The 23669-nt window shown below is 41.2% G+C and overlaps 1 protein-coding gene across 5 annotated transcripts; it reads left to right on the forward strand.

Annotated features, from left to right (window-relative positions):
* The first annotated feature begins 107 nt into the window (after window positions 1-107).
* On the forward strand, window positions 108-23604 carry CEP57L1 (centrosomal protein 57 like 1). Of its 5 annotated transcripts, XM_072855630.1 has the most exons (12): window positions 121-258; window positions 10261-10410; window positions 12468-12609; window positions 14343-14522; window positions 15105-15223; window positions 15644-15760; window positions 16050-16127; window positions 17889-17987; window positions 18707-18784; window positions 18915-19144; window positions 20820-20964; window positions 23119-23603. In XM_072855630.1, exons 3-12 carry the CDS (start codon window positions 12471-12473, stop codon window positions 23347-23349), a joined length of 1416 nt encoding a protein of 471 aa, XP_072711731.1. In that variant the 5' UTR covers window positions 121-258; window positions 10261-10410; window positions 12468-12470; the 3' UTR covers window positions 23350-23603. The 5 variants fall into 5 exon arrangements, with proteins under 5 accessions (XP_072711733.1, XP_072711735.1, XP_072711732.1 ...); XM_072855632.1 differs by lacking the exon at window positions 10261-10410 and having other exon boundaries at window positions 108-258; window positions 18975-19144; window positions 23119-23604; XM_072855634.1 differs by lacking the exon at window positions 10261-10410 and having other exon boundaries at window positions 108-258; window positions 23119-23602.
* Window positions 23605-23669: the final 65 nt, after the last annotated feature.

Raw genomic sequence — 23669 nt, forward strand, 5'->3', positions numbered from 1 at the left:
CTCGCAGCCGGAGGCCCAATCGGGGCGGCGAGCGGCAGCGCCAGGAGGGGGTGTTGGAACGTGTAGTCCGGCCGAAGGGCGGCCCCGCGCCCGCCGAACGGAACTACGTGTCCCGGCAGGCAGCGCGCGGCACGGCCACCTCCCGGCGCTGCAGGGCGCTCCCGGGCGCTCCTGTGGGTGTCTGCGCCTGAAGGCTGGGCTGCCGCCGGCAGCGCCCGCGGGCCCCCGGGCCCCGCCGCGGGAGGCTGCCGAGGAAGGGTAAGAGAGAGCGTTCGCTGCCGTTTCCGCACAGGTTTTTGCCTTAATATTGTTTTTTTTTGCTTTCCACCGCAACAGGTTGTCAAAAGCAGATGGCTGGCAACAGCCAAGGAATAAAGCAATCCCGGTAGTGGGTTTGCTTCAGAAATTTGCATTGGCAAAAAATTAAACACACACGTGTTCTAAGCAACTGCAAAGGCTTGTCAGATGTACGCTTCAACAGAAGCCTTTGATGTAGCCTAAGTAAACACATCAGCAGAAAGAAAAAACAGACTGTGCAAGCGAAATACAGAGCCTTCAACACCTGAAAATGAAAAGGGGGGGAAAATCCCTGCAGTATTAAAATTGGACAACAGTTCCGCAGCCTTTTAATCCAAATTAATCCAAGGTTTTTTAATCCAAATTATACTGGGACTGATGAGCCTGGAGAAGAGAAGGTTTGCGGGGATCTTATCCAAGTATATAAATACCTGAAGGGAGGGTGCAAGGAGGACAGAGCCAGGCTCTTCTCAGTGGTGCCCAGTGACAGGACCAGAGGCAATGGGCACAAACTGAAACACAGGAGGTTCCCTCTGAACATCAGAAAACACTTTTTTACTGTGAGAGTGACCAAGCTCTGGCACAGGTTGCCCAGAGAGGTCGTGGAGTCTCCATCCTTGGAGATACTCAAAAGCCATCTGGGTACAGTCCTGGGCAACTGTCTGTAGGTGGCCCTGCTTGAGCAGGGGGGTTGGACCAGATGACCTCCAGAGGTCCCTTCCAACTTCAACCATTCTGGGATTAAGTGCAGGCTGCCACCAGATGGGCTGGTATTGCTGTTTCCCTGGCCATACAGTCTCCTTCCTTCCTTTTTGCAGGAAAAAAAGGCATTTTTTTTAATAAAGTTAATTTCAGCCAAGTCACTTCCTTGATCCGATTCACCTCTTGGCAGAGAAGAGGAGAAGGAAACATATAGACAAAGAATCACCCATTTACAGCTGTCACATTAAAGCAATCATAAAACTACTTTTTGAGTATACTGAAAGGCAAAAGAACGCTTACAAGTAAATTAGAAACAGGACATTGGGCCTATAGGGTCTTGCATAACTATTTTACATTTCTCACACACACATTTCCCACTCTAAAATTCAGACCTCAAAACTGAAGTTAAATGCAGAACAAGCTACTCACATACCACAGAAAGACGCCGAAACCGCTTCTGAGTCTAGGAGCAGAGCTTGGGCTGGCTCACCAACACCAGCCATCAACAGCTCTTTTATTTGTAAAGAATCTGGTTTCTTTATCTGGAATTCCTTTTGTTTTCTGGCATGGTTTCTCCAAAGCTTGCAAAATAAGTGTCATTCTATCATTACCTGTACCTTTCAAAGAAGACCAATCTCTTTTTCCCATAAAATCCTTTCTACAAGGAGTCTGCGAACCATTGTTTGGCAGCATGGACAGGCCTGGACTGCTTCATGCAGCTGCTTCCTCTAGGCCTTTGGCACCCTTGTGAACAATATATCTACTGAAATCATCACTACCTGTAATAAATGTGAGTCTTGACTTCTCTAAGTACTCAAGGCCTCCACCCATCATAACTTATGGGTTCAAAGAAAATTCTGCCAGTGCTTTTTATGTTTTCTTTTTTTTGTTTGTTTTGTTTTGTTTTACATTAGCTACCACTTCAGCTTCCCGTCCCGTTCTGTCGTCACTCGTTATGGTCTCCCAGTTTTCCTGTGAATAGGCATGTCACGTATGCTTGCTTTATTTCTATCTAAATTTTGATCTTCAGAAGTTGGATAGATCTCATTTTTCCCATGATAAGTTTGCGCTTGGGTGTCTCTGACAATGGCTACATACATCTGAGATCAATAAAGTGAAGCAGAATCAGAACTAAGCGTTGGTGTTAGACTTTAGTACGGCTATATTCCCACACCGAATGCTAAGATTGATTGAAAGTTACAGCACTGCCTTTTATCTTTTAGAAGTTGTTTTTTCCACTGGCTGCAAATGAACTCTGGCTACAGGAAACAGATTGTGAAACTGGCTCCAAGGCCTAAACTTCAGATTTTCAGCCCTTTGTTTTATAGATTTTAATGTAGCACTTTGGTAATGGAGATGAAGGTGGCTTTATTTTTTCCAAACCAAATCTCTGCAGTTTTCCGATACCAGGTCAAGCTTTTGTATGTACTGCAAGACATTGTGGAAATCAAGGTCAAAGGCTACCAGCGGAATTAATCAGAGCCTGAAGTTAGGGGAATGTGTTTGTGTGATTTGCGTGTTCACTGACTGAAGTTAATATGCTTGGTTTTGATCCCTAAAGAATGGATAAGAGAAAGGCAGAATTATGAAGGAAACAATCTGGCAACTCATCCAGAATTACAGCGTTTGAGTTTTTAAAATGATAAGCTGAAGAAAAACAAATTTGTGGCTGTTTTAAACCTCAGTATTTCCTTCCTTGATGATTTATCAACTTCCCTCTTTTAACCAGATAAGAACTTCTGTAGCCATATGCAAGTGATACCCAAATGCAGAAATATTTTTTGAAAATACAATATAAAGTAGTTGTGTTCATGTCCTTTATAAGATATAAGATCTAAATTATACTATATTTACTTTTAAAAGTGTTTTCCAGTTTCTGTATGTCACAAAAGAGCACTTTACTACAGAGCTCGCTCAGTTGATTTCTGGAGAACTAATAACAACACAGTAAAACTCATGCAACTTAGAAGGAACTGCTTTTTAAATTAGATTCCTTCAGCTGCTTTTATTTACACCTGGTTTTGTTGAGGCTTATTTCATTCCAACTAGTAAATACCTAGGATGGGATTGCTCTCTTCTAAAAGTTCACCCTACCCTTTTAGATCTGGGTTTTGGCATGTTGCCGCAATATCTGGGCACTCCACAGTATTTAATGCATTTTTCTTCACAGCAGCCCTCTGAGGAAGCAAAGCTCTGTGACTCCTGTTTTGCAGAGAGACACCAGAAAGCCAGAGGCTACTCCTCTACTGTCTTTGAACTGAGGCCCGAGCTTAGTGTCAAGCCCAGACTCATGTATCATCCCAACAGACTGGCCTCAATGATTGAGCAAGCTACAGCGTAAGATGTAGGAGAAAATGTGGCCTTGTTTTACTTGAGTGCATGTTTGTACATCTACCATGTGTTCTGGCCTACTGTGTGTTGCCTTGTACGTTTGCACCAAACTCTGCCACCCTGCCTCCTTAGAGGTCACAAATGCAGCAAGGATGGGTAAGTTAGCCACCGGCTTCTTCTTAGGGGACCATATCTTTATGGCAGAAAGGCTATGGAATAGTTTTACGCTGAAGCATGGGTTGCTTTGAGAAGAGCTGGGCTATGACATACCAGAACTACAGGCCACTTAAAGTCCTGCTGTACTTTCCCAACTCCCTGACTATACTCCATTTAACTGTATAAATGTAGCCTGAAAGACTAAGGGCTAGACCCTGGAAAAGAGCATTGGTAAACTAAAAATTCAGATCTGAAAAACTCCACTGAGCAGCCACCTGAACTTTGTTAGTCTCTTGCTGGATAGAAATGTCCAGAATTGTCCCAAGCTGGGCATCTTGGCACCTCTCTCCCCTTTGTGCCCACTTGTGGTCTAGGAAGTAGGTAGAACAGCTCCAAGAGAGGTCCAGCTAAGAGCAACCTGTCTGAGCCCAACAAATCAGGTTCTTCTGTTATAGCCACAGCTGGCTTCAGTGCTCACCTTCAGTGACAAGAGAATCGGCTTTTAGCTCAAAGGGATTTGCATCAACATCTTGTAACTCCCAGGAGAGTGTCCCAGGTGCTCAGAAGGACTGCAAAATGGAAGGGAGGCATTAATCACCTCACCTGTTGAAGTTGTGTCCCTGTTGGAAAGGATGGCAAATGTGTGGCACTGGTGTGAACTAGAAGGAAGGAGACACAGGGAGCTGTAGGCACTTACTCCTGGCTGCTGGTAGCTATTCCCAAGCCAGTGCTGGTTTTTATCCAGGTACTATTTACTACAAAAATGTGTAAATAAAACCCAGGACTCTCTTGCAACAATTAAACTAGATGAGAGAGACACATCCTTATTTTACTCTGTCTTTTGCTTCAGCTGCCTTCTCCTTGTCCTACTCTTACAAGCTTGTCTGAACAGGGTCATAACTTCAAAAGAAAAGGTGGTGACTCCCTGTTTCCTTCCTGCTCTTCCTCCTCCCAGTTTAGCATGGTGGTCAGGGATGCAGCATGAATGCTCCCCTGGAAGTCCCACTTCCCGGCCAATGCTCTAACCACTGGGTAACAGCATAGAGAAGATGGACACTATTTCCTCCAGCTACACTTTAAAAGAAAATGAACACTGCATATTGGGAATTTTTTTATCTGCTGACAGCCCAATAGGCCTTTTAAACACCTTTGGGAGGCTGTCTGTTAACACAGACTTTGGTGTTTTCCAGTAATAACACAAAGAAAAACGCTGTGGCCAGCAGCCACATGAAATGAAGTCACAGACCAGAGAAGCTACAGGGACTCTTTATTCATTGTTTTAAAGAACAGATTTTGGCACTCACCACCAGAAGAGGACTCCAAATTCTGAGTCCCAAGAGCACAAAGGTGCCAAGCACCAGGGTGGGACTTCACACACATCTATGTTCATAGAGTTTCCCCACACACAGCTTTTGTTAGCTCCTCACTGAGCATGCTGCTTGTTTTGGCTGTATACCTGCACTTCTTTTACATGCAGGGAATGTACGCCTATCATTACCAAAGTCGGGATTCAGCCCTGAGGCTGGAAGGCTCATTGTATCCTGCAACATCAGTCCCTTATCAGTCCCATCCCTCTGTGATTTATTAAGGTCACACAGAATAGCAAGAATTTAAGTCAAGTCCCTAGAGATCCACTAAATTACCTTGCAGTCAGAAACCGTGTATCTAGTTAATAGGGGAGAAATGTCTCTTAAATAATCTATAGTCAACAACTGAAGTTAGTTTTATATATGCGACATCGTGCAGGATTTTGTAGCATCTTGCTCAGATTTTTCCTGCATCTCTGAAGTCACGCAAGTTTAAATATACAGATTGTATGAAACAAGTATTCTGTTGCATGACTTTGAATGTTGTAATTTTTCCCAGACAACTCAGGCCAGAAGTAGTGATAGACCATTTTTGCATTTTTGAGTATTCATTATACCGTATGATATACAAACTATTTGGCATTAATACTTAGGATATTGTGCCTGTTCAGGATGCGGAGTTGGAGTTGCTATGAATATTCTGAGTCATGTAAACAGATGATATTATTTAAAATTATTCTTCAACAAAATAGGTCTCCAAACTAAGATGAGGAGTTGCTCTGACTCAAATCTGCTTGCAGTTTTTCTGCATCTTTAAAGACAAGCGTTGCTGACAAAAGATGACTTTGAGAATCATTTCTTGCCAGGAGTGAAACTTATCTTTTCCTTGGTAGTATTTGTTTTTTCCTCGTTCTTTTTCTTAGGTTGCCTGATGTACAAATGCAGAATGGAGTTCTTGTTCCCTGACAGGTGCCTAGTTATCAGTAGCGCAGGAATCTATGAAAAAAAATGTAGGGGTGGTAGTAGGTAAAAGGAGACAAATCCTATGAACAATGACGCTCTTTGTGTTTCTCTGCTCGTCCATGTCATGGTCTTCTAGTTATCTGGCTAAAAATCTACCTCCTACTCCATCTCCATGCTAGGTTAAAGGATGTTGGATGAAGAGACTGACACTTCCCCTGAGAAAGTATTGGTAAAAACAGAATTTTACTTTGAAAATAAATTCCAAGGCAATGGTGGAGACACAATCTGTGTGTTTCATCTGCCTAGAGGGCAAGTTGCAATGTTCTGAACCATCTTTCAACAATCCCATTAAATATTTGAGACATAAAAGGTGAAAATTATCACGCAGTAAAAGTGTTTACTGTGAATGAGTCAGTACCTGCAGTAACTATCCCCTACCTCATATTTCTTCACTATGATTGTCATTTCAACCCACTTTTACATTTACCCCACCTTACCCTAATATGTCTTTTCCTTTTTGCATTTGCCCTTCTAATCTCTAATTATTCTGCCTGTGCACAGATACACAGTCTTTTATACTGGAGACAGCTGCCCTTGGAAACCTTCCCTTTCCACAACAGCAAAGTCTTCCTCTTTTTAATCAAGGGTCAATAGCCAGAGCCAGTAATTTCCTCCTGTCTTCCCATCTGTCGGGGCACATGTACTCTGCTTCGCTCTCTAGAAAGCTGTGAGAGCTGTTTCCAATCTAATGAGCAAAAGCAGATTTTTGAGGGTGAAGAGAAGTGACCAAGCTAAGCAAGCCACATATGGAAGACAGTGTGATGGCATCATCAGCAGAAAATAACAGTGGGGAGAAAAAGTAACTTTTTGGAGAGTACTGAGGAGAGAACCTTCCATGTCCACATCAGTCAGTGTACTAAGAGCAGACAGCATCTGTTGGAACTGGTTCCTGAGTATGAAGGGAAAAAACTTGATAGTTCTTCTTGTGTGGGAAAAATGGCTCTTTTTACTTTGTAAAAAACCCTAACTTTTTATGCTAGAAGAGGGAGTGGGAGAAAAACAAGACCAAAGTAAGAAGAGCAAGGAACTAATTCCATTTTCTTTCTTCCTCTTTTTTGTTCTCTATCTTTTACCTCTAGCAAACAGGAACTAGAGAAATACCAGTATGAATGCTTAGAAGGTCTGACATAATGAAATAAAATGCTTAGGAGGGGTTTTTTTTCATTAAAATGCCAGGTTTTATCATACTTCACAGTACATACAGTGTCATGAGAAAACACAGAATATAATTTCTTTTCCTTTTCTTCCAAGAGTGAAAAAAAAAGATTGTATGAAAGTTCTGCATAAGACTTGAAATTCAGGAATGAATAGGTTTTGCCACAGTAGTATCAAAGAAGAAACCGGACACTTAACCTTTATATATGCAGTTCGGAGACTGTCAGTTTGTATCTCGCAGTTTGTACAACAAACTCCCATGGATTTGCCTGTGTCAGTTTTTCAAAAAACTCCCAAGTTCCTTAATTGCTCTAACGAATTTTAGTCATTTGTTCTAAACTTATTTAAAGTGGGACTCAACAGAACTTAAAAACACGTTGAAATGCCTTATTGATTCAGTGAGGTTTCACTTCCTATTAGTTTTGCAGCTGTCATCATTTCATTTCTAACCCACTTAGATTAAAGAAGGCACATGAGTACCAGTTAGATATGTCCTGAGCAAGGTCATATGTTTCAGGCTGATTAAAGCGGTTGTGTCAGGATGCTAGAGACTGGGTGTTCCCAAAACAACAATGCAGTTTGCCTACCACATTATTTATTTCTTTTCGTCAGTGGAGGGGCTGTTCTTTGTCTGTCAGGAATAAGTCTGAAAGAGCGTTGCAGCACAGCTGGTACAGCTGACCAAGCTTTTCCCTGGTTCTCGAAGGAAAGTGAAAGGGGAAAAAAATAGGCCAGCTTGGATTGTGTCACGAAAATGGCCTCTCACATAATCTTTTGCCAGCAAGGCTTGGCTCAAAAGGACAAGGCAGCAGCCAACATTCTGGGAGTTTCTTGGTATGCCCTGTGCTGGGGCAGTTCTTTAAAATTTCTCTTATACTATGTCAGATAAACAGTGAATCATTCCTTGATTCATCTGAGACTTTGTTTTCAGTTATGAAAAAAATCTTTAAATCATGCATGCCCAGTAGGTCAGGTCAGAAGATAGATATCTCTGTATTTCATTCTGAAAAATGCCTTGATCTGTTTTTTTTTTTCCTCTTTGAAGGTGTTTTGACAGCACCTCTTTCTTTGGTTCTAAAAGGTTGCCCTCACAGCGATTTGAATGAACCAGGATCTCTGTAAGATAACAAACATTGGAGAACTTAGTGGAAGCATCGCTTACATTATCACGTTATTCCCTTAGTGTATATTTTTGGGAAGCTGTTAAGCCAGCATTATTCCCTGAATCTGCTATAGTTCACATGTGGAAAAAGCTCCACATGCTGCTTTACATTATGGGACATAATTGTATATGTGGCAAAACATTTTTGGACTTTTACCTTTAAAAGAAATTTTTTTGAAACTTTTTTAATTATGTGTCTAGCAATGGAGGGGAAGAACAGGATGGAGGAGGATGAGGAAGTCATAAATGGTCTTTCTGTAACATTTAGGATTTCAGTGGTATTCAGTACCTCCCTACTATTGGCATACTTACTTGTGCTTGGCAGCAGTAATTAAAATTTCAATTGATTTTTAACAGCAGCCCAATCCAGTACTCTGGCACTCAATGCTGGCCATATTCAGAAAAAATAAATATAAATAGGTAAAGGTAAATCACATTGGTACTTACACGACCATGATGAAATGGGAAATTCTCTGTTTGTCTTAAGGTACCACACTCCAGTTGCTTGCTCTCCTCTGAGGCATGAAAGTCACATATACAGGTACGGACCTGAGGATGGGGTTGCTCCCCAGCAGCCTTTGTGCCAGCTCACCCCCAGCCCGCGTGTGATGGTGAGCCAACAGGCAGAAGCGGTCCTGCTGAAGGGACCAGCTCTGCTCATCCTCACACCCAAGGGGTGAGCACGCAGGCTGCAGCCAGGTAGGAGGTAGGCAGTGGAATTGCATTAGTGCAGTGCTGTCACAGAGCTGATTTGCTATGCCTGGCACCATGTACCATGCACAAACCGTGTGGCACTGCACTCCAGGAGCCTCCTGGTTCAGGCCTGGAGACAACATAGGTGGCTGGGCCAGGCTAACGGTTAACAGCAGGCCCACAGGCAGCACTAAATTGCCCCATACTTGATGCAGGGTATGTATGAACCAGCTTCTTTGTGTTTTTCTGTGTAAAATAACACTGGGCATCTGATCATCGCCACTGCGTCCACCAACGCAGGCTGGGTCAGTTCTGGTGAAGAACCCAAAGGGCTGGTGGTGACTCCAGATGTGACCTGCACAACGCAAGTGCTTCACCCCACTCCCCGCAGCGGTGCAGGCTGCTGGGGTGGGAGTGGGGTATTTCTTCCTTCTTCCTCCCCTCTGCCTGTAACCGGGGTATTTTGTCAACCTCTGTTTAATATGCATACTTCTCCCTTTGCTGTTCCCCAAAGTTGAATGAGTGCACTAATTTCCTCAACCAAGGGCTTGTCTAAACAACGGTGTTTTGACTGCTTTAACAAGTGTTGTTCAAGTGCTAAATCCCCCTAAGCCTTGTGGAGTTACATTAGTACAAACATTGCCATTCGGGATGCAGTATCTACTTTAAAACACCTCTCTAGGGCTATGTACCAGCATCCAGGGTAGAGTGGAATTAAAGAGCAATAGGTTAAGCTTGCAATGGTTGTGGGACGTGTAACCTGTTTTAAAAAGCAAACCTGTCTGTGGTGGTTTTATAGTGGGGGAAAAAGTTGATGGTAGGACAGTTGATGTCCAAACATATGTCAAGCTACTTAATTATTTCCTGATAGGTTTCTTGTCCTAGTGGGCTGAAAGTGGTCAGGATGTTTGGTGATGTCTTGCTGGTATAGAGTGACTTGGTCCTTTTCCTGGCCCATGTCCTTGCCTGAGGCCTGCAGTGTTGTAGAGATTACTCCTGTGCAGGATGGTTATTATAAACTCTGTCTACCTGCTAAGATATTAAAGGACTTGTCTACACCAGAGCACCTCTACTGGAGTAGTTACAGTGGCAGAGGCTCCAAGCGCTATAGCAACTGTTCCCTCAGCCTACTTCACACAACCTCCGTGTCTGAGGAAGCTGTGGCAAAGCAAGGCGTCTGTAACTATGTCCACAGCGGGGGTTCTGCAAACACAGGTGTCTTGGTCGTGCGGTGTTGTATTCCTTCACACCCCTCGCTGAGCCTGTGCTCTTAGGAGTAGCTTGGGGAGCTCCCCCCTCCAGTCGCAGGGTGCATGTTACCCTCTGCTGTGCTGGCTAAATTGTGGGTCTGCACAAGTTTTCTGGTGCTTTATTCCCTCCCTCTCTTATTCATTATTTGCTTCGGATCACCGCCCTCCTTACAACTGTCCACAGATCCATCTCCTTGGAAACGGCAGAACTTGTTTATGTGACAATAATAAGGAAACTAATTGATGCGTAGCAGCTGCAGGCATATGTGAGGGAGCCATGTTCCACCAGAGGACATCGGAAAAGCGAGTCTCGGCTTATGCTGACTGATAAAAGGTTAGATGGCGTGAGCAAAACCCACCTTCTTCCTCTGGAGTTTCCCAAATTGCCTTCCCCTGTTCACAGCAGCAGTAGGAAGCTTCTTGCATGCGCATATGTGTATTTTTATGGACTTCGTTAGTCTTTTCATCACCAACATGTAGAGGTTGAGAAGCAATGGGAAAATTGGTAAGTCTTGCTTATTTCTTATGTTGTGGAATACTGTGCTGGTGCACTGTGCCATGCCAGGCCCATCTCCTCTCCTGTCTTGGCCTTGACCCTGCCTATGGCCGCAGGACTCTCTCATCCATATATTGAGACTTCTGCTGCTCCCTGCTGCGTGCCCTTCACTGCCACTGCCCCTTGCGCTGTTGGGAATGGCCGATACGCCTGTCTGGCCCAGCTGGCTGATAAGAGTCGGTCGGGTGTCCCTGCACAGTGTTTCCTGGTCCTGCAGGACGGAGCTGTGGAGGCCCATAAATGGCTTGTGTGGCCATAAATGTGGCCGGGTCACCAGGTGGGACCTCTCATCAGAGATGGCGGCATGCCCGGCTGCCCGCAGCTGCCAACCCAGTGCCAAGAGTTTGTGGCCTGGGCTCGGGCAGGATGGCAGTGGGGCCCCACGGGGAACTCTCTGGAAAAGGCCTGTGGTGCAAGGGTAGCCTGGGCAGCCCCCCTCTTGTGGGTCTGGGGGGCCGTGCCGATGCTGGGGGGGCCATGCTGGTGCCGGGGGGCTGCCATGAACTGTGGGATCTGCCGCAGGGGTGTTAGCACACAAAAGCAGCGGCGTCTGGGAGGCCCCAAGTCAGGCAAGCCCTGGCAAAGAGATGCTCATGTCAACGTCTCCGTGATGACAACTTGGAGGAGGAAGGAAGTATTTAGATGTAGCTTTGGTTTAGTGTGTATCTTGAAGAGGCGGTGTGGATGGATGATGATTTTTCTATTTTATACGGCCTCTGAAACAGTGCTGGAAGAGCTGTTCCTGGAAACTTTTTCCGTTATTGAAAACTTTCTTCCCCGCCCACCAGGTATGAGTGGCTTTTCCTGGGGTGTGCTTCGCCAGCAGATTCCAGTCTTGGTTTGGGTTTCTCCTCCTGTTACTAGATACCTCCTTTGGGTGACTTTCTTGGGAACTAGTGTCTGTAAATAGCCTTGTCCAAGTGGGAAGCCTGTTCCAGTTGCATGCCCTGTATGGTAAACTCGAGTGATACTATAATTGTTATATCATTGAACCTTCAAATAAGCTGTTTTTCTATCAGCTGAAGCTGTATATACTCATAATTTCTTACACTGTATCAGGTGAAATGCTTGGTACTACGTTGCTAGGTAGCTGTGGTGTGATTTAAAACTTGCTTTAACTTCCTAGAGGTTGTATTAGACTAAAGCATTTTCTGCAAGTTTCACTGTCCATGTCTTGAGTATCAAGGAAAATCACTATTTGACAAGGCGTAGACTGTCTTCAAAAGCGCTTCTATCTTTATAAAATAAAGAATGTGAAAGTGTGGGGCAGAAGGGGAGTGGAGAAACAGGACTTAATACATACGCTTAATAATGGGGAGAATGCTGGGGATATTGCATGTTAAATATCCTTCTGTTATCTCAACACTGAATGTGGAGATCTATATCTTTATTATGTAATAAAGCCATATGTAAAAAGATAGGCGTTAGAGCACTAAGGAGGCTGCAAATGAAAACAGGCTGTAACACTTGGAATGCTTGCTCTGCAGAGAGCACTGAGAGGCAGACACTGAAGTCTGTAAAATAGAAAATATTGTTAATCCTTGACTTTTAAATGGACAAAAATCAGCGTAAGTTATTAGAAAGCACCATGAAAAATCTCAGAAAATTTTGGGTGGTCGAGGAGAGCTACGTTTAGTGTTACGTAAGGCATTGTTTGGGAATTGCATCAAAATACAGGTTTCATCTGGGGGTGTGTGGGTTTTTTTTAAATTATTATTTTGGTGCACATGATCTGGTTTGATATAAACAGAGCCAGGGACAGCCCAGTGACATACTTTGAAAAGTTACATAGTCCATTAAAGAGCTAATAACATTAAATAGCTCTCTTTTTACAGGCTATGGATTCTGAATCAAAGAACAGTTTCATAGGAAGCTTTCTTCAGCCACCAGATAAGATGCTTCCTGCAGCCTTTGCTTATATAGAATCAAAGAAGTGGGCAGCTGTTGGTGACAGGCCTTCTATCCCCAATAACCAAGGTAAAGCCAAAATATGTCCTTAAAGTGTTTTTTTTAATTGTTCCATGTGAAATCTCTTGAGCAAACTCCCCATTCTGTTTTACTCAGTTCAATGACTTGCTGCAATTATCAGACTGACATTGAGACAGGATGTATATGTGTCCTGAGGGAGTAGTCTCCCTGAAGTCATACGTCTGGAATGGAAACTGCTGCAAGTCTTCTAACATCCTTATAAACTTTGGCTTTGAAAATTGTTTAACTTAAAATTGTCAGACTTCCTCTAAAAGCAAAGGAGAATGCTTCAAACTCAACAGAAGCAGTTCATGACTTTAAATGCAGAAAAAAAAGATCATTAGTATGGTACACTGCCTTGAAAATGGCTTTGTGTAGTGCTATTCAACTCCCTCTAGCTTAAAATCACTTCTAAAGTTTTTTGTATGGTATGATTCCTTGGGAGAACTTTTGAATAACGCAGTCTCTCAGGAAAGTTAGCAGCGTGAAAGTTAGTCTGTAGGAAATATGGGTCCACTATGATTGTCCTGTACCTTAATCGATTATTACTCCCTGGAGCTCACAGGACAAATGCTCGGTGGCTTAGCGTATCTGGAGAGCTCAGTGAATCACAAGGATACCATACTTGGATTTACTATCATGGACAACTTTGTAATATTGCACAGACATAGCCTCTGTGTGTGTGTGTGATCATTGTTCTTTCGTTTGAAGAACCTGTGACTTCTGTAGTAATCTTTTGTCATACAGAGTGTGGGCTTTTTGGATTAAAATGTTCAGTTTAATGTTATGCAGGTAAGTGTTTAAGTAAAGAAATGTTTGGCATGCCAATAGAAAGATGGAAGAAGTGGTTGCACTTCATCTTTCTGCCCTCTGGTATCTGCTTTTTGCCTTTTTTTTTTTTTTTTAGTTTTATTCTAATGGAGCTATGATAAGCTGATGAGAGTTGTTATGGAGCTAGCAATGTATTTTGGGTATTCCTCTACTGAGAGAATTGGTACAGGGAAACTATCAAGGCTTATAAAATGTCAGAAAAGAAGCTTGATTTGTTACAGAACATGTCTTAAACTTCCACAGGTGTGTATATTTTTTGGAGAGCTAGTAGTCTTTTCCTTGTAGCTGAAATTGCAACTATTTTTGGCATAGTTTTGACACATACTGACTTGAGGCTAAAAGCAAAATCTTGCAGGCTTGTTTCTATGGTTTAAAGAATCATCAAATACAAGAAACTAGACATGGAATCATTACCTTTTGAAACAATAAAGTTTTTTAAATGCATCCTCTACTAAAATGTCCCTTTGTATCTGATTTCCCCCCTGTCTTGAGTCCATTTTTTTTTTTTTAATCTGTCCACACCAGTTGCATTACACCAAAACTTGTGACCTAACTTGGATACCTGTGTTGCCTGCTTCTGTGTAAACAGAAGTCCCAGAGTTTGTTGTACACAATTTGCTACAATTTCTTTGTGCTTGCTACCATTTGGAGTGAAAATAGTTTTGCTCATAGGACCTGTGCTTTATACCTCAGTTATGCAGTAAATATGTCCATTTTCTCCCAGATATGTTCTGCATGTGTTAGTGTACTGCTGGGGAATATAATTCATTTTAGGAGTGATCCTAGGAAGAAAATTCAGGTAGTATTTTGCTGTTTGAAGTGTTTGTAATAATAATAATAATAATAATAATAATAATAATGATAATAATAGGAACTGTTACATAAGGTGTAACTGTTGTATTGTTTGCTAGCTGTGATGGCAGCCCTGAAAACTCTTCAAGAAAAGATCCGCCGTCTAGAGTTGGAGAAGTCACAGGCTGAAGATAATCTGTGCAGCCTATCCATAGCAGCTGCTCAGTATAAGAAGGCCTTGGAGCATGAATCCTACAAAAAGGACACAGCACATCAAGAACTGATGCAACAGAGGAAAGGTATTTCTCTTGAGTGATAAGGTGTAGCCACAGCAACTCCAAGACTGCATAATCCAGGGAGTGTTTGTTTTGACAAACTGCTAATTAATGCACCCCCCTTTCTTTTTTGCTTCAGAATTGGGGACGGGCAGGAGCTTGATAATTGTGGATCAAATTGAGATTTTTTTTACATATATTAACCACGTATTGCATAACCCAGAAAGCTATTTTAAAGAATAAGCAGATTTCAGGTGGTATGTTTAACTCCTACAATAAGCAAGGAGCTGCTTACGTGTGTAACACTGGTAACTTGAGAAAAGTGAGGAGACGGGAAGAAACCAGATTCTGATTAGATATCTGCTGATATAAATCAAAGTAACTGCAGTGCTCACACCTTTGGAATTCAAATTAGGGACTAGCTTTGGAAAAACATTTTTATTCTCATGTCTTATATATAAAACATATTTGAAATACATGAACTTGTTCAGACTAACAAAACTTTTCTTGCATGTTTTGAAGACAGAGAATTCCTCAATGAGATGACAGACTGGCTAAATGTGTAATTCCCATTGCTGTACTGAATGTCTTTGTTTCTCTCTGTAGATATAAGTGTGCAGTTAAATGCAGCACAATCCCGCTGCTCCCTGCTGGAGAAACAGCTGGATTACATGAGGAAAATGGTTTCCAGTGCGGAACTGGAAAAGAAAATGTTTTTAGAACAGGTGAAGCCCTTCAGCATACTAACGAAGTAGTGATATAGTTAAAAAGTATAGAAATGTGTAAGATCTGAACTTTTTTACGGCCATCATTTTTCCTTAGCTCTGGTCAGGGTGGTAGCAAACGGAAGCAATTTACTGTCTGACTGGCTGAGGACAACCGTTCAATGAATTGTATGAAAAGACTCCCTAGGTGGAACTCCTAATGAGCAAAACCATGCTAATACTTGCACATTTGGTAGACAAAAAGGCTGCTGAAAACTTAAGTCTTCTTTGTCTGCCTGCCTGGTGTTTTTCATCACTTTGCAATTTAAAAAATATGAAATTTAAACTAGTTAAACACCTTTACTGTAGTGTGTTTGTTTTTTTGCTGTCTGAAACAATTTCAGTCAGCTGCCAACTCCATTCTTGCTTACTTTTTTCCAGGCCCAGCTTCAGAAAGAGGAAGATCAGAACCGGTTGGAACTGCATGCAAAACTTGAAAAGCTTGAAATGCTAGAGAAAGAGTGCCTTAAACTTACTGCTACTCAGAGAATTGCAGAAGTAAGCATGCATGGGATGACAGTCTGAAAGTCATTCATTTGATATAATTTGTATGGCATACTGTTAATAGTACTAATTTTTGCAAAAGTTTCCTCTGTTAAAGCTAAGATCATAAAGCATACCTGCCTGAATGCCACCTTGGCGTCATTTGCATTAGTTTTTTTCAGTCTGGGCTTTAAAAATTCCTACAGTCCTGTTTTATCCCAGATTACAATTGCAAGCTACTTCAGACTTCTGATTTGGCATGGCAAACTGAAGTGTGACTAATCATTCTTGCCTTCAAATTCAGGACAAGATCAAACACTTAGAAGAAAAGCTTTGTAAAGAAGAGCATCAGCGTAAGCTAATACAAGACAAAACTGCTCAGGTAGACTGAAAAGGTTTTATTTTATCTTATTTTTTATGACTGAAGAAAGCTATTCTCTCTGTCCAAAATACCCTTTCTTTTATTACATTTAAACTCCACATGTTTATTACCCAGGGAGAACTCCTGGAATACTACATAGACCAGTTATAAACTACATAGTAGAAAGCTTGCCAGGTGTGTTGCATATCTCAATCAAGGAAGAGTCTACTTGGTTTTGTATTAACGATACAGTTCATCAGCCTCAAAGCTGCTATAAGTAATCTGAGTAGAAAATGAATTTCTAGAGAATCTGCAACTAAATCAGATAACCTTAACTTACGGTAACTAGAAAGTGGTGATACAAGAAACCTTATACCCCAAGTAAGGTTGGTTATTCTGTTTGTTTTCCTCTTTTCGTTAAGATCTGCCAAAATCTAATACATTGGACTATACTTGGAAAAGCCTTTAATCAGTGATACTGTTACATTGTTCATTAAGTGAGAGCTTGAACAATTCATTATTCTCTGAAGCCATAATCAGTTTGTTGGGCCACCGTCCATCTGAGAGAGGAATATTTGCCAAAGAGAGCAAAATCAAAGAAACCTTTTGTTAAAGGGGTAAAGTAGCTTCAGGTATTCCAAACCTCGCTTCACTGAGAAGTAGCAGCCATTTTGAAAGAGAGCAGTTGTGGTAGCATTCCCTTGGGGCGGGGTGGGGGGATGCAGAGCTGAAGAATAATATTGAAAGAACCTAGCCATAAGGAAAGCTGACAGCTTGAATTAATTAATCACTGCTGTCAGTTTTTATACCTCGTCCGAGGATGATGGGCTTTCATCAGTCCAGGAAGCTTGAAATAACATGCAGGTTGTCACTCAAGTATCTGACCACCTCCAGAATCCAGCAGAATGACACAGTTGAAAACTTGCAGGTTTTTGGGTTTCTTGCTTAAACTGCTTGCTGCTGCAGAGCAGGAGGCCTACTATGGAGATTTTATCTTCTGAGAAACATAGTAAGAATGACTTTCCCAGAGCAGATAGTCTGACTTTAGCAGTAGTATAAACATTTGCTCAAGAAAGGACTTAGATGTAGTAAATGAGTCCTAAACTAGTATTAGTACCATCTTAGTTCACTGCAGGATCGATTTATGTCTTTTGGATCTGGGTTGGGAAACACAGGGCGTGGGGTGGTTCACTTCCTTTTGATGACAGAAAAGCCAGAATAATCTCACTTTTGTGATGGACCTCCAGCATTGTTTAGCCGGAACTGTTACACGTGCCAAAAAAAAGTCCTTGTCCTATGTTTAATTGGGAATGGCTATTATCCTGTTTATCATGGGCCTTTATATCAACTTTGAACCACAGAGCAATCTGAGGATTGTCCAGCAGGTTTGACCTCAATGTTACACAGACAGGCTCAGTTCTCTCTGCCCCCAGATTGTAAAATCCAAATGTTCATATTCTTTGCATTTTATGATCAGATCCCCAGCATGCAGCAGGATTGGCTTGTCTCAGTTGCTGATTGTCACAGTGAAAAATACAGCTGCTGCAGCTGAATATGAAAATGAAGATTTCTAAGACAGGGCTGCAAGATCTGTCTGATACCCTGCCATCCTAGTAATCTGTTCAGTTTTTAAGTGTAGCTTATGCCTTGCAAGCAGGACAGTTAATAGTGCCCTTAATTGGTTCTCATCCATGCATGAAAGAGGGAATTAATTAGACCATGTGGTTTCATACTTCTAATATTACATTAAATGGTTGTTTTCTTTTTTGCTTATTCCGACAGCTTCAAACAGGATTTGAGATAAACAGAGTTTTGATGTCTTCAGTAACATCTCAAAATGAACCTAAAAAGGAAAACGGGAAGAATAAAAAAAAAAAGAAGGTAACATGAAGGTTTTTATTAGCATACTGTTGCTGATAGCATCTGACTCGCACAGAGATAGGAATTTGTGAAAAATGGTTATGTAAGAGGCACTTGATTTGTCTGCTGCACTTTACTCCATTTCCAAAGTGAAGAACAGTGCTGAATACCTCTTTTTTTCTTTTCCTTTGGCAATTAAAACTGGGCTAGGGCTGGTAGCACCTCACTGGAAAACTTTCTCTTACCGGCATGACAATAACCTCCGTTACAGTCTTACTGCCATCGCCCATGTCCTGTCTTAGCTGCCTTTCAGTTTATGTGGCAAAATTAATTTCCAAAGCAATTTTAACTAGGCATCCTAAGATGGTGTGTTTGGGGGGGATTGCTGAAATCAAGAGAATTCATTTTGCAACACATGTTACAGGTCAGTCAAAATTTTGCAACTGTGGTTTTGCAAACTTGAGTAAGCAATGTTAATTTCTTTAATGTCAACCTATTTTTCAAACTATCTGCTAAACGCATCTGGAATAAAATTTACTTGTCTCAGCTGTTGGAAAGTGCTACTACTTCCACATACAGGAGGGAAATTATTTTTTTTTAACCAGAGGGAAACTGAGATGATGCATTTCACTGCTTGTTTATTTGAATTTTACGTACTAAAAGAAAAAAGTTTAAGATTGTGCTGTTGGGTCAGCAGATTGAAATTCCTTGTCTTACTTTTGCTGTCTATCTTATGGCAGAGAAATCCTACAATGAAGAAAATGCACCTTTCACAATTACGTGTAAGGGCTGGTGAACTACCTTTTGTGGCTGGGAAGGTGAGTGAAACCAAATGTTCTTGCTAAATTGGCATCTACAGTTTGAATAAGAATAGTAAGTAAGTAAAGAATAACTCTTTACTGTAATTATTAATCGCTCCTGTAAACCACTTAATAATTCTGCTTTAAGTCTGTCGGTTCCAGCCATTCTGTCAGTGCAAACCTACAAAGTGTGTTGCATATTATGAAGCATCGCAATCCACGTACCTCATCACGAAGCCAAGGAGGAGCTACATCTGGGATTTCAGGACACAGTGCACTTTCAAAATCTGTATCTTCTTGTTCCACATCACCTACTGCCACCAGAAGTCTTTCAGACCTTCTGTTGGCCATACAAGATGAGCTGGGCCAAATGAGCTTGTGAGTACTCATCCCTGGTGTTATGAGTGAAAGTGACTTCAGCCCTGTGAAGCTACAGGTGTGCTATAGCCGAACCTAGCCTGTTTTAAGTGTAGGACTACATGTTGACAGAATAGCCTGAGCAGGCCTGAGTGGTAGGATTTTTCTCATTCAAAAAAATTCTTTCTATGCTGGTGTTTAACTGATCTTGTGAGCAAGCAACATGCTCTTCAGCTGGGTTTTTCTGCTTCCACATCCTGTACTTAACTGAGCTGCTACTGAAGTAACAGCTGCAGCAAATGAAAAATCTTTCAGGCCTGTGCTTTTTAGAAATTTTAAACATATTCTGAGATCTACAGAGTAGACCAAGAATGTTTTCCTGGAGAAGGCTGCAAAGATCACGTTAATGTTAAGTAGGCCAGCAGCATGCAGTCAGTCTGCGTGGTAGAATAGGTTAGTACAGCTGTGGCAGGAATAGTACTGTCACAACATCTAGCCTACTACTTTGTCCTCACTCTGTCTGTGTTCTCTCTGTACGTGCGTACCTGATGGGTCTTTGTGCTGAGACAGTCTGGGGTTCATTCCTTTTCCCTGTTGATAGCAGGAGAACTTGCCAGTCCTGTAAGGGGGTTGTGAAAGAGGGACAGTCTCCTGCCAGAAAATGGGCAGGGTGTGGAAGAAGGTAACGCATTAGATTGGAGCGTATGTATCTTTCTAGCCATGCAAGTAAATGTGGATTACCACTTGTTGTGTTCTTAGGCATCTTCCTATTAATGCAAGCGTGTAGAATTGTGGGCCAAAGCTATGTAGCTGGTCATGGTAGACGTGTCGACATGATGAGCTGTGGTTTGAACAGAGGAGGATGTGTTGGTTAAACCAGTTAGGGTGTTGGTTAAACCAGTTAGGATGTTGACACTGGTTTGAAATCCTTGATGTGGCAAAATTTAACCTGGCAACGAATCTCTTCTTCAAAAAGCTTTGGCTTACTCATAGCAATTAAAGGACAGGCGTTTTTTTTTTTTTTATAGCAACAACCAGTTGCTTCAATTAAACTGTCAAGGAGCAGCAGTTACTCAGAAGTCAGAAAAGAAACTGTGACCTTTGTAAAGAGATTATTTATCTAAGAGAGGGTCTCTGTTTTTGACTAGTTCAAATATCTAGTATCAAGTAGATCTACACAATTTATTTTAATTAAGCTGGTTAATTTAATTAACCAGCACACCTCACTGCAAATCTTTTTGAGTAGAATATTTTAATTTGAATTATCTGTCAGAAAAACTATAACTTACATGTACTAGTTTAAATAATGCTTTTCTGTATTACACTAAGCTTTCAAAGTCTGCACTGAATTGGGCAGGAAGTAAAAATACCATACTGCATAGCTGCTGTTTACTTTCCAAATTCGCATTTTGCACACTATTACACATGTAGTTGTTATGACTGTGGCAAGGGAGAGGAATAAGATGCACATCAGCTACAAATTTGGAATGAGAAAATCAGACCCACTGGAAAAACTTTTTCTTTTCTACTGTGAATGTATTCCAGATTAATGCGTATTGTGTGAGCGGGTAAATAATGCTAAATTGCTGTACTCTGGACAAAACGGCTAGCAACTCCTGCAATACACTGAAAGTATTGGAAGAAATCCTGGAGACTATATAATGAATACTTAGTGTGCTGTTCTTGTCTTTAATAGTGAGCATCAAGAACTTCTGAAGCAGATACAGGAGACTCAAGACTCCAAAGTTCGTGAAGACCTAGAACGGGAGCGGGATTGCCTTGTAAAACAAATGGAAATTAAAGGAGAACAAATATCCAAGCTGAAAAAGCATCAGGCTACTGTAAGAATAAGATGTAAACTCTCTAGCTAGTAACACTCTAGTTGAAAGGCTGCCACAACTCTGCCTCCTGTTGTCATTAACTAGAATGTCACCGGAATGCTTAAGCCAGGATGTTCCAGTATGGGTGATTATAATTAGGCTGCTAGCTCGGTGTTCTTGTACCTCCAATTCTTTCTTCTGATCAATAAAAAGTACTTACAGCTGGCAGCTAGGTATGTAAGCTAGTGGGAAAACTTCCTGCCCTGTGGCAGTTCTGCCATACAGAGCTGGGTTGCTCAGTCTGTCACTTCTGCTCACTGCGTTAAGACAAACTGTTGAGATTTCATTCCTTTGTGTCCTGTTCCTCTGGGGGATGAGAAGGAAGCTATAATTCCTGTACAGACTGGATTAAATGTCTTATATTACTGAAATATTGAAGCTTTTTATTAACCAAGGAGTCTGTTGACCACGGCTTCTCCCCAAAGTCATAGCCAGACAAGCCTTTCAGTTTTGTTTAACCCCTAACCTGTACGCATTCTGTCAGTATTTGTTTTAGAGCCGTAGATAACAGCTTTTCATACATGCCCATATAAAATCACTCTTCTGTAGGTGCACAGCTTAACCCTTTTGTAGCAATTTGCTTTGGAACATAAGGGTAAAAAATGCAATCCATAGTTCTGTCTGATAGTTTTCTGTTCTTCATCCTATGTTTCAGGATAAATAGACTCACCTAAGAACTTTGCTTATACAGGAAACAAAACAAAACTCAGTGTGAGACCTTATGAAAGGGGGAGGTGATAGTTAATTTAAATCTGACCAATTTTATTCCCATTCATTCTTTGATAGATTTTACTCACTCAAACCTTTTATTGTCCGCGTAATTGCAAGCACAAAAGTGCTTACGTCAAAGTAGAATTGTCAGAGTTGCATGTTAGCAATATGGACAAAGGACATGGACTGTTGAGTCCTCACTGCCTCTCTTGGCAGCATCAACTGTTTTTGGGATAAATCTCTTACATTCTTGAGGAGCCAACAATTATGGTGTTATTCCTTGCCTCAGAATCTTGCTGACTTCATCCTCCAGGAACCTTAGACAATTGACAACAACTGCACCTTTGTTTCTTCCTTTTGCATATCTTTATGGCTACAGTCTGCCTTCATTTTGGGATGATGAGAAGAGGAATAGCACATACAATGTGGTGCAACCTTGTTGTCATCCTTGCCTGTTATCAGGGTGCAGATCTGCTGGCAAGTCATCTGTGCTCTGGTACAGCCTTATCAGAGCACACGCCTTAGGGTCATGATGTAAATAGCACATTCTTTGTGTTTGTCTGTTTGATTACTGTCTGTCATGCCCTGGTTATCAATACAGGCCACTCCTGTAACCCTTGGCCTATATAATTTTTTCTGGTGCTTTTGCACACAGACATTTCTATTTGTATTTTGTATAGACCAATCTTAATATTTCTGATACATATTTCTGCTTTTAGAACCTGTCACACGGAAAATGTTGTAGTAATCTCTGTTTCGCAGTTAATAATATGTTCTAGAATGCAATTAAAGTTAATTATTCTTAGAAATGGACTTAAAGCCTAAATTGGCATATGGAATGCTTCCAGCCTAATTTTATCTTTGGGAGTGACCTTTCCATGTGAAGTGCAAGTCAAGACTTACTATATGACATTTAAAAAAACATTCTTTAGCAATCAACCCTATTTATTCTGTTTTCCAATTTTGTTATGAGGCTTCAAAGTAAACTGCTTAGATACTGTCACCAATAATAAACAGTATACATTTTATAGGTTTGTTGGGATTTTTTTTGGTTAGGGTATTACAATCTGAAATGGAAAAAGACTGTTGTAAATATAAATTGGTAACAGATGATATTCCATCTCTCTGAAGCAAGCATTTTTACTTTAGGGAGTGATGGGGTTCAACAACCTATTGAGTGTGGATGAGGTCAGTTTTCTGCAATGCTTTCTGTGTGGGCGAGGTCAGTTTTCTGTAGTGCTTTCTGTTACAGCGAGACAACTGTATGCAAGAGTAGTAGGTTTTAACTTTTTTTTAAATATCCCTTAGACATCTTTAGTTTGGAGTTTGGTAGAAGTCCAGTAAGCTCTACAGCTTTAGATCTTCCGAGTATGTAACATTCTAATTAGTAATCTTTCTTCCTAGGTGCAGAAATTAAAGAGAAGAACTCAGAAATTGAAGCAAGGGGCAGCTCATGTCAAACTAAAGTGTGGTGACCAAAAGGAAGCAAAGGAGATTGCAGTCACTGTAAGGAAAAGTATGTCTAAATCTTGCCCTGGGCAGAAAAGCAGAAGCTCTCTTCAACTGCTAAAGAATGTGCAGAAACTTCAGTCAACACTGAAAAAAGATGATATCATGTGGGCACAACAGTTCTGAAGTTTACTGTGTTAGAAGTTTTTGAAGTTGTCTGACAGCTAGTAAATATTTAATTTCACAAAATACCTTTTAAAAATAAAATAAATATAGCATTTTACGTTCTAAACTGTGTACTCACTACTGGGTCAGTTTGTTCACCTCAGAATTAACTTCCATGTAGGGTAGCTATAATTCAACTACACTGACTTGTAATAAAGTGTTTTCATGGATTAATGAAATGCTTACTTGTTAACTTGTCAAATAAAATTTTTTACCTTTTTTACACTTAAAATAGTATGCGATCTTTGGTGTGCTGTTCCCCCCACTGCCAAGGAGATACT

Source organism: Ciconia boyciana, chromosome 3 (genome assembly GCF_034638445.1).
Source record: "Ciconia boyciana chromosome 3, ASM3463844v1, whole genome shotgun sequence".
Classification (NCBI taxonomy): domain Eukaryota; kingdom Metazoa; phylum Chordata; class Aves; order Ciconiiformes; family Ciconiidae; genus Ciconia; species Ciconia boyciana.